Raw genomic sequence first — 11499 nt, 5'->3', positions numbered from 1 at the left:
ACATAAAACCAATAATTTGGTACATTGCTACAAAGGAACTCAGGACTAGCACATGTAGGAACCACATATTCTTAAAATCTCACATTTACAATTTAAAGGATGAAATGAATCCCTTACTTAAGAGTATTTTAAAAGTTAGATAACCTTGTTTTATAAAAGAAGTTATGTTGTTTTATGTACCTTAAAACAAGTAGTTCAGCATCAAAAATTACCCTTCAGTTTATCAGTTTAGCATTTGACTCTTACGTAGGAATAGTTTATCTGACAATAATAATGATATAAGTGACAAAATAAAGTCCATCCCAGATATCCAGCTATGGCATACTCATGCTGGCAGTTTATTAAGAAGAAAGCCCAGGAAGGGAACCTGTATTCAACGTACACTTAAAAAGCAACAGAAACAGTTTAAATGTTCTAGATCTGAAAGGATATAAAGGGGCTGTCCTATCATCAACCGAATCAAACATACAGGTTGAGTCTCTTTTATCCAGAATTCCGAAATACTCCAAAATTGTCCACATTGGTTGCTGAGATAGTGACACCTTTGACTTCTGATGGTTCAGTGTACGCAAATTTTGTTTTATTCACAACTGCTAAACATATTATGCATAAGATTACCTTCAAACTATATTTTAAGGTGCATACAAAATAGTGCTTTTTAACTTGAAGGGAAAGTAATGGTTTTAACACAGTAACTTGGACTTTATCACTGAGCTATATCTGTTCACATGCACCAAAAATGAAGCAGTTTATCCTATCAGGTGAATCTCCCTTATCCAAAATGCTTTGGACCAGCAGTATTTTGGATTATGTACATAATATCTTGGAGATTTTGTGCATAAAACAAAATTTGTGTATACCGAACCATCAGAAAGCAAAGGTGTCATGACCTCACCTGCCCATTTCAAATTTTTGAGCACTTCTAGTTTCAGATAAGGGGTATTCATCCTATACCCAAGTTAATACAGGAACAGGTCCAATAATATAAGAGGAATATATGCAATCACATTTATACAGCAGGTCATTTGAATGTTGGTAACTCTCCGTTTACTTCTAAAGTCCAATCATAAATTGTCAAAATCCCACTGGTTTGGTTTTGTAAACTGAAAATTTCTTAATTTGCATAAAATGAGCTTTTCCTTTAATCACATGTGCTTTTCATTATTTTACAGAAGCATAAACCATTTTATTCCATGTATTTCCATATAAAAATACACCCAACACAGTGACAAGAATGAAACTTTAATCAGATTTAAGTGGAGTTTTAACACTAAGATAAAGGGCTGTTAAACACAATAACAAACGGACATTTGATTTGTATGAGACATTATCCTGTACATGTCATTTTCTTGTTTTGTGTATCCTCAGTGCATAGCATTACACACAGAGCCACTGTTGCACAGCACAATAGTATCTGAAGAGGCTGAATCAGAATAAGGCTGCTTAACAGACAGATTTTTTTTTAGTATATATATATATTCTATATGAAAACAGACTGAGAATTTTGAACTGGCGAAGTAAAGAGGCAGCTCTACCAAACACTGCAGTTAAAGCCTCCTTTTAGTGCACAGTTCCACCCCCTTCCATCTGCATGCATGACACATTTTTAACAGTATTTTAAAAAGGTAAACGAGGCACTTTGTGGCAACCACAGGCATCGTTAACATATTGCACGTTTGCTAGAATTTAAACATGGAACTGCACACTAGCACCCTACACTTTTCCCCCCTTAAAGCTGAAAACAATCGATGCTGCATGTAAACCTCCCTTCAGTTTACAACTTGTGCCACAGCAAAGAACCTTGGTGCTATTTTATACAACTGCCCTTCAGCTACTGTGACAAGCTATTTTAAATGGGACTACAGATGACTAGGGATGGCACAGGGCCTAAGAGTAAGCTCCTGTCAAAGTGATGCCTTCAAGTAATTTCAGACATGTAAGCTGCTGCACATCCAAGAATTTAGCACACAGTCCAGAAACTCAAGAAATTACCTAAGAAGAATGCATTTTCAAGCTAATGATGAATACTGTCATAAATAAAGTTTTAATTAGGACTCAGACCTTTCAGTCATAGCAATTCTTGCCATGTTCTATGGGGATGGTAGCTGAAATAAAGTATAGGAGAGTATGCATAATATATATTATATAATGTATATATATATATATAATGCCATTTTCCTTTTCCAATGACTATACCATAAAAATGTAAGCAAGGCTTCTTGGAACCACTGACACATTCAAAATCCAAACCCTCATTCAAACCTTCACATTCCAAAGGAAGAACAACAGTGCAAAAGGCCACTCAACTATATCCAATCTGGCCCTTCCATGTTAAGCAGTAGAATAGTACAAGACACCGAACACTGTCAACATCCAAAAGTTTTAAAGCACAAGATTTTTAGTTGGCTAATGAGGCTTTCAAATTGTTCAAGAGAAAACAGATACAATGTGAGTCACTGAAGAAAAGTCAAAGGTGATTCGTTAGTTACCTCTTGCGAATCGGTTACTTCTATGGAATTGTAGAACTGGGTCAAACCTAGGAAGCCTTATCATTAGCTTTGAGAAAGTTTACATAATGGATGAAAGCTATGATCCTGTGCAGCTACATGCAAGTCTCACTAAAATCAATATGAAGTCATAGGCACGCAACTACACACAGGATTAGAAAGGGAGCAAAATTCACCAATGAATGTTAAAGGAGCATGACGCCCCTTTGTTCAGTATTCAGCCTGTGTTCTGCCTCAACTATTTACCATTTATACCCTTGTTATTAACGCTAATAGAGACTGGGCACAATGGATTCCAAATCCTTTTACTCAAGTGGAATAACCAATAAAGAACAAGTCAACGCCAATAAACCAATGGGATTTTACACCGTGAAAATTCAAAATAGCAATTCCAAATGTTTGAAAGACAAGATTTTTTGATTTTCTTTTTCTTTTCTTTTTTTTTAGAAAAAAATATTACTCTTACATTTATCATCCACAGCTCAGGGAATGGCAATTTTAACACACAAATACCTGTATATGCCCATTTCTGACAGATAGCCTCCACATTTGTATGGTTAAGTCATTGTTACTGTTTCAAATGTAACCACTTTTTTATATCCCTTCATTTGTAGATCTTTTATGATGGTGTGGAAGGTTCATTCCTGTACCCCTAATACAGAACCACTCCCTCTAGCTGCCTTTTCTAGCACCATTATGCTTAAAAATAAAATAAAATACACAAACAAGCAGTGACAGCGGCGATTCCTCAAATGTCCAGGATTTATTACTGTTGCATGCTAAAGAGGTGCATGTAAGTAAGCTGGAAATGGTACACAGTCCAGCAAAAACATTCCTTTCTGAGCTTCTCTTTCCACTCTCCTACCCATATTACATACATTTGAATGCAGTAAAACCCGTTACTTCTCTGAGCCAACTTCAGACTTATCTGTTGCCACAAAAGTGCAAAGAAAGGGGCAGGATGTGAACCTGTGTATTAGAAAGAGATTTACAGGAACCTCAATTGGTGACAGAACACAAAAGGAAGATTCCTACGTATACACATCAGATCTGTCTCCACTTTTATAAAACTGGAATCAAATGGGAAAGTGCCATCTTTGTGTTTTCCTAATTGAAATTTAAATGTCCTCTTGACACAAAAAGGTATATACATAACATAGCTACGTAACCTTTTTTCAACGGGACAACAAGTGTCAAGCCCAATGGCTTCAGAGGGCAAATGAGATTGGTCAGGTAAAGAACTGTTCCTACAACTGATAATTGTGACACAATGTCCTATTGCCATTTCAAAAGGTCCATAATTCAGTTTATTCAAGTTTTCCTCTTTGTGGTATTTTTTCCCAAATAAAAAAAATATTTAGACTTTTGTAATCTGTGTATGCTGATCTTCATCAAAAGGTTCATTCTCTGGATCAGAGTCAGTGGTGTCAGAATATCTATAATGATCAGGTTCATTATCACTAACATCCGGTGTTACTGAAGTTGAGCTGCTAGCCTCTGGGTTTGATGGCTCTTCTACTGTTTTTGTGAAAAATAGCTTCACCTGGAGGAGGAATAAAAACAGAAATCAGTATGTATCTGCTCCAAGGAGAAAAGCTTAGCTTTCACATTGCTGGTATGAACTACTTCTATTCTTATGTTGGGAAAATTGAAGGTATGGTTTATTTATCTAAAATATTTATGGACCACTCTTTAACTTAAGGCAGCAGGATGCATTGCAAAATGAAATAAATAATTTAAATTATCACACCAATTAAGAATAAAAAAGACAAGAGATAAAATAAATAGCTATACCTTCAGTATCATAAAGCAATTTAAAATGTCTGGGCAAGCAAATAGGTGTCGACCTAGTGATGAAAAGAATACATCAGCACCAATGTATCTACATGGAAAGGACGTTTTAGACCTAGGAAGACCCAAAATGAAGGTGCTTTTCCTTTCTGTCATACACCATACTTAAAAACCCGCCTTCACCTGGTGATCTGACAGGCGATAAAGGTAAAGTACTGACAGGCTGATGAAGGTAAAGGTGTTCTTCAGTTATTTAGACAGTGCCAACTGCAAAACTGTAACAACATAATACAGAAACCCACACAGAGAACATATACCTTATGAAACGAAATAAAGACTTGCCGGCAAAAAGAAAATTCTAGCCAGCAAAAAGAAAGGCTTGTTATTGCTTTTAAGCTTCCCATTTCAGTATACTCGGGGGCGGGGGGACTAGCAGGTTCCCCCCCCCCCCCCAGTATACTGGGAGTGCTACGCTCAAAGGCTGCAAAGTGTTGCGTTCTCTCTGGAAAACACTCTGTGGAAAGGCAACCAATGGTCCACAGACCACCACTTTGAGTAGCACTATTCTAAAAGGGACTGATCAAATATTTCACATTTGTACCGTAAGGATCTACCTACATAGCTTCTCCACATATTTACTTAAAGTGGTTTTTGCACCTCCTAAGTGATCTTCCATCAGTTACTCTCCCCTTCTCAATAGATTTAGCAGCCTCTTCAAGATTTCTTCTCCAAAATTGTTAGGGAAAAAATATATTTCTTTGGTGTTCTAAAATTTAACATGTAATTATGAAATGGAAAATACTGAGGCGGTTAAAATTATATGTCTTTCCCATAATGTTTCAAACTTCACTTAACAGAATTCAGCATATCAAAATCAGCTGGATACATCTTCCAACTGACACTTCTGTTTTATTTATATACAAATACTGATAAAAAATGGGGGAACACAAACAGTAGATTTCAGTAGAGTCAATGTACAATAATAGCTCTATACTAGCAAAAAAAATAAAAAAATAAAAAAATAAAAAAAATTGCAGAAATAATCATGTTGACCATTAAATAACACCCCAAATCTCAAATACATATTGGTGATAATTAGGCCAATACAAAAGTACCAAAAAAATGTCATGCTAGCTTCTGAAGCTTACTAGCATTTAATCAGGCAAAGAATATACGTGATGGGGTTGTGCTCCCAGAGTCATAGGTTGCAGGTTTGCATTCTGTTTGTTTGCAATGTAACAGAAAGACTGTTCAAGCAGACAAAATGTTCATTCTCTGCCGCCCACTATCCACCCCAAAAGAGAGGAAGAGACATGGCAGGGCTAAGATAGGCCCGTTACAGACCGCCCAAAAGGGGCAGTCTTGGGCCGCTGCCGGTTGCAGCTGGGAGGAGCCATAGCAGCCAAACCGCGCGACTCCTCCGCACTGCAAAAAAGGAGCGCAGAAATCGCGCTCCTTCCGGCAACCCAGAAGAGACGTCGCAAGTGCCAAAGTGCGCACTCACGACGTCTCTTCCGGGTTTGGACATGTGGACTCAGAGCGTCTGCTACGTCAAGATGGCGGCACCCGTCTGTATAGGGCGCCGCCATTTTGACGTATCGATTACGCGCGAGGGGCAAGGCGCGTCCGGAAGCGCCGCCCCTCGCGCGTAATCGCAGTGCTATGACGGCGCCTCATGGGCCCGTCTATAACGTGCCATAGTAAAGAAAGATCATTAAATTAAATACAGGATGCAGGATTTTCTTAAATCTGGCTATCTTATCATTATTTAAAGTTACAGACATTCTCAATTGGTTTGTAAAGCATTTACCCATGAGATGTAAAATAAAAAATGTATAACTTCCATGTACAGTACACCATTCAAATTCAATTATTTAATGCCTCAGATTTATACTCACCTTAAAGTTTGGAGAAAAGTAACGATTTGCCTTGTCTTTATTTGCCTTGTCCAAATCATTTTTTGTTAGAGTAAGTATTAGATATTCCTTGTCATTATCTGAACGCTCTGTACTGAAAATCCCATCAAGTTCCTGATCCCCAAGAAGACTTCCATTTTCTACTTTGTCTGAATTTTCCTCCAGTTCTGGTATGAAGAATGTGTTTACCCAGAAATGAAACATTTTTTCCTAAAGAGAAAAGAGAATTTGCTTTAACATACAATTCATATACACTGATAGGTAGTTACTGAAAGTTTGAAACCACAAACATGTTTATAAAATAATGGCAGAAGTGAGAAGTATTATAGTGGGGAAACCTCTGTTATTTCTTATGTTCATTTCTCTATCGACACAGAAAACGGAATTTCACTGTTATCCTGCTTCATGTTTCTTGTGGAGCTATCCACTTCAGTTTTGTTCCCCTAATGATTAACACAATTACCAAATTAAATATTTCCTCAGTATTTAATATTTATAACAGAGTAAGATCCCTTGAGGGTGTTGAACTATAATTCCCATAAGCCCTAGATAGGATAGCCTGCCTGCCTGCCTGCCTTTAATTAATTAATTAATATGCCACCCTTTTCCCAAAATGTCTTTCATAGCAAAAATAAGATCAGCTTAAAAATTGCCAAAAAATAAAACAAAACTTATTAATCATCATCACCACTTTTAAACCATACAGTGGTACCCCGGGATACGAAAGCACCGCGTTACGAAATTTCCGGGATACGAAAAAATTCTATAGGAAAAAACTGTTCCGGGTTACGTTTTTTTTTTTCCGGCTTACGAAAAAAAATTTTGGTGCTTTTCGGCGCTTTTTCGCACGAAATCGTGGCTTCCAGCGCTAGCGCCTATGGCTTTTTCGGGTTGCAAAAGATTTCGGGTTACGAAGGGCGCCGCGGAACGGATTATTTTCGTAACCCGGGGTACCACTGTATTTTAAAATTTATAATTTCAAATTCTTCTTCTAGTCATACTAAACTCTGTGCTACAAAATAAACCAGAAGTTGTACAGATTGCTCACTTGAACAAGGGCAGCATTATGAGCCAGAGTTCATCGCTCAGGCCTGGGCATTCAAAGTTAGCAGCATCTTTAGAGTCAATTTCAATAATTAAGATAAATTAAGTCAGGATAGCCACACAAATTTTATTTCCATTTGTCTAACATTTCATGTCTAACGTTTGTCAATTTCCTTGACCATTATTCAAATTTAACTACATTTGTTGTTGTTTTTTTAAACCATACATTAAATAAGGGTTTTATTAAATGGTTTAAGCTACACAAGTACTAAAATCCCCCCCTTTTTTTCTGGACAAGATATAAGTTTTAATATGACCTGCTTTCAGTATAGACTGTTAACCAAAGAAACACACCTGTTTTCAAACTGCATTAAAATTACAAAAAGATGGAAATGTCATTACAAATAATGTCCAGCACAGAAGTGGATAACGTATGGTTATTTCTGCTGTCCCTGGCTTACTTGACTCTCTCATGCTGCCCTTTTCTGATCAAGGAAATAAAATAAAACAGCTGAATTCTAGACATTTCAGTTTTGCCTCTTAACATTTTTGGAAGTCTTTAAGCAGAAAAGTGGCCCCTGTATTTGTTGAAGTTGTCCAACCCCTGCTCTAAAAAAATGACAAATGACAAGAACATTTTTTTTTCTCGTTTTAAAAACAGACTAACAATTATATGAAAATTTGGATTTCTCTGAACATTCATTGTCAAAGATGGTTTAACTGAGGCCACATTAAGAAACTTAGTTTTAAAAATGCAATAAAAATCAAGTTAGAAACTAGAATATAAATATTTTAACAATGATTCTAGAAAGATGAAAAGATATCATTTTCTGCAGTTCTCCTTCCCCCTCCCCTTTTTTTTTTTTGCATCTCTCTTAATTTCTAATGAATTGTTTCTTCTTCCGTGTGGCCTTCATTCCTCATTCTGCCTCCACCCTGCAACATATACAAAGTGTTGTGTTACATGCCGTATATACTCGGCTATAAGTCAACCTCATGTATAAGTTGAGGGCAAGTTTTGGGGCAAAAATTATGGATTTCGATATGACCTGGGGATAACTTAGGAGCATGTAGCAAAGGATGTAAATGATAAAGTTAAGAATAAAAATGGCAAAGAACTAGAAAATAGAGAGGGGTAAGTGTTTCCAGATGGATATGATCTTCAGGGGATGGTTTGTTTGTTTTTTACTAAAATTTCTAGACTTATACATGAGTATATACAGTACTTCCATTCAGCTCTAGTGTTAACAGGAGACAAAATCACAAATTTCTGTCGATTACTCTCTTCAAAAGCATGCCTCAAATATATCGAAGTGTCTATTCCCAGGTTTAGGAGGAGGGGTAGTTGAAAATTTTCAGTTACTTTACCTACTTTCTAAACAACATTAGTGGAAATTCAATATAGCACTAGCAGAAATGTTCTGTTCTGTTCCAGCGGAAAATTTACAGTTTACATTTAACTGAGTAAAATTCTGCTGCTGCAATGAGTGAAATGTTCTTAATCGCAGAATGAAGCCAAGTTGACTTTGAGTGTCACCCTGAACCCATTTCTTTAATAAATTTACAGCGCTTTATAAATAAAGGTTAATAAATAATATTAATAATAATAGTTCTGTTTTTGCCTTTTCCTTTCATCCAGTGCCGCTGTAAAAATATGTATTTTATTACTGACTAGCCAGTTTTCAAGCTAGAAACTACTAAGGCTTCCATCAGATTCAAGTTAAGAGCCTTGCGTAGCCTACAAGAAACAAACTTAGATACAATATAGAATTAATTAAAAATTGGTGCTTTCTCTAACATCTTGGAAAACTGGTTTGAGCATTCTTTCTTTTGTTGCTTAATTTGTTCTCTCTCTTTTTAATGTAAAGCATTCAAGTACAGAAATGCTGTGATTTGTTTTTTAAGAACTAGCGACATTTTTTGTGCTCAACTACATATAATAATGTCTGAACTCCTGTTTTAAGAGAAAGAACAAACCCAAAATCAACATTTTAAAATGGTTTACTGCCTGAATTCAAGAAATTGGTGATGATATAGTGTGGTACCTGTTCTTGAAAAACATGCACTTGAAAGCTGGTGCTGATACAGACCACTTTGGCTCCAAGCTAAAAAGTAGTGACAAGAGAGGAAATTCAAGACCTCACTGACAAATTACAAACAAAACTAATTTCCAGGTCCAGGTGGTTCTTAAAGAACTCAAAAATGAAACTGCTGAACTTCTTTACTAAAATATGTAATATGTCCCAAAGATGAGCCTCGCAGTACAGGACTGGAGAGTGGTAGTTTTCAAAGGGTGATATTGGAAAGATCCAAGAATCTACAAACCAATAAGCTTAATTTCCATTTCAAGTAAATTCATGGAAAGTGTTATTAAAGATTCTCAAGCATATAGATGAGTCCCAAAAAAACCACATGGCTTCAGTAAATCTATGTACAGTCTTACAAACCTTGTAGAGTTCTTTGAAAATGTCATAAAAATGTCAACAAGAGTGATCTGGCTGATATTATATACTTGGGCTTTGAAAAGTGTTTTGTTTCACACCAAAGACAGCTCACAAAATGTACCAGTTGTGGGATAAGAAGATGAGTGATCTTATCCCATGTTTAAAATTATGTTTTACCATTTTATAAATAGCTTTTGGTCTAAATAGAAGTCTTAGTGGACCACAGGCTGAACATAGGTCAGCAATGTGATGCATCAGCTAAGAAAGCCAATGCAATTCTAGGCTGCATCAATACAGTATGAGTATAGTATCTAGGTCAAGGAAAGTAACAGTACCACGCTAGTCTGCTTTGCTCAAATCTCACCTGGAATATGGCATCCAGTTCTGAGCACCACAATTCAAAAAGGATGACAAGCTAGAAAGTGTCCAGAGGAGGGCAATCAAGATAGTGAAATGTCTAGAAACATGGACAAGCTGGAGCATGTCCAGAGGAAGGTGACCAAAGAAAGGTCTGGAAACCATGTCCTATGAGGAGCAGTTTAGAGAGCTGGGTATGGTTAGCCTAGAGAAAAGAATGTTAAGGGGTGACATGATAGCCATGATTAGATATTTGAAGGGATGTCATATTGAGGATGGCACAAGCTCATTTTCCGCTGCTCCAAAGACCAGGATGTGGAGCAACAGATTCAAGCTACAGGAAAAGAGATTCCATTTGAACATTAGGAAGAACTTCCTGGCAGCTAGAGCTGTTTGACAGTGGAACATGTTGCCCCAGAGACTAGTGTAGTCTCCTTCTTTGCAAGTTTTTAAACAAGGCTGAATGTCCATATGTCTGGAGGGCTTTAATTGTAGATTCCTGCATGTCACGGGGGTTGGACTGGATGGCCCTTGTTATCTCTTCTGACTCTATGATTCTATGATTTAAATCAGTGGACCCCAAACTTTTTAGGACTGCCACCCCCTTTCCTCTTTGGTGACAATCCTAGCATCCCCTAACACCTATTTCTTGATATTAAGTCTACTGTTCCACTGCAAATTTAAAATAACCAATCTTGGTCACTACTCCCTTTGCATTGAGTCACCCTGGGAGAAGCAAATGACTGAGAGGCAACCAAGAAGCACAAAGAATGAGCTGGGGTGTTGCATTGTTTTAAAGTGTTTTAAACATTTTTACCTTTTTAATTGTATTTTATTATTTTAACATGTACTGTAATTTGTTTTAATATTGTAACAATTTAATTCTATTTTAATGTACCATTGCTTTTAATTGTACTGGGTTTTTTTGAATACTGTAAGCTATCCTGAGTCGCAGTTTTGGGGAAAGGGCAGGATATAAATAGTAAATATAATCATAATCATAATTACCACCACCACCATCATCATCTTGCCTGTGCTGGCTTTGGCGTAAAGGCCAGCGCAGGCAAGAGGCCACTCAGTCGCTGCTCGACTGGCTGCTGGTCGCTATTCCCTTTGCACCAGATCACCGTCAGAGCAGTTCTGTCCATATGGTTTGAAGTCTAACCAAGCAGCTGGCTGAGCATTGTCTAAGAAGGCTCATTCTGGCTTTGTGGCAAAGGCCACTGCGGGCGAGAAGCTTGTTGGCCACTGCTCAGTCAAGTTCCTCTTCTCTCAGCCTGTCTGATGAAATAAAGCAAAAGCAGGCTAGAGCACATAAAGCTTAAGCAGGGTCTCAAACATGAAAGATCTTTTTTGGCACTGCTTCTTCTCCAATGCTATGGAATCTAACTCCTTGCTACACTCAGTCAGTCTGTCCCCAAACGGTACTGCTCCAAACAA

The 11499-nt window shown here is 37.2% G+C and overlaps 1 protein-coding gene across 1 annotated transcript in view; it reads right to left on the bottom strand.

The window, feature by feature from the left end:
* Positions 1 to 314: 314 nt before the first annotated feature.
* Positions 315 to 11499, bottom strand: part of PTEN (phosphatase and tensin homolog) — a 75443-nt gene continuing 64258 nt past the window's right edge. Inside the window, exons 8-9 of the mRNA XM_042456995.1 lie at positions 6197 to 6424; positions 315 to 4050 (exon numbers count right to left, since the gene is read on the bottom strand). Of these exons, the coding sequence (XP_042312929.1) occupies positions 3865 to 4050; positions 6197 to 6424 (414 nt within the window). The 3' untranslated portion in view covers positions 315 to 3864. The remainder of the gene's footprint in view (positions 4051 to 6196; positions 6425 to 11499) is intronic.

Source organism: Sceloporus undulatus, chromosome 3 (genome assembly GCF_019175285.1).
Source record: "Sceloporus undulatus isolate JIND9_A2432 ecotype Alabama chromosome 3, SceUnd_v1.1, whole genome shotgun sequence".
Lineage (NCBI taxonomy): Eukaryota > Metazoa > Chordata > Lepidosauria > Squamata > Phrynosomatidae > Sceloporus > Sceloporus undulatus.
Note: the sequence above shows the minus strand (reverse complement) of the source record. Positions and strands in the feature narration are given on the sequence as shown.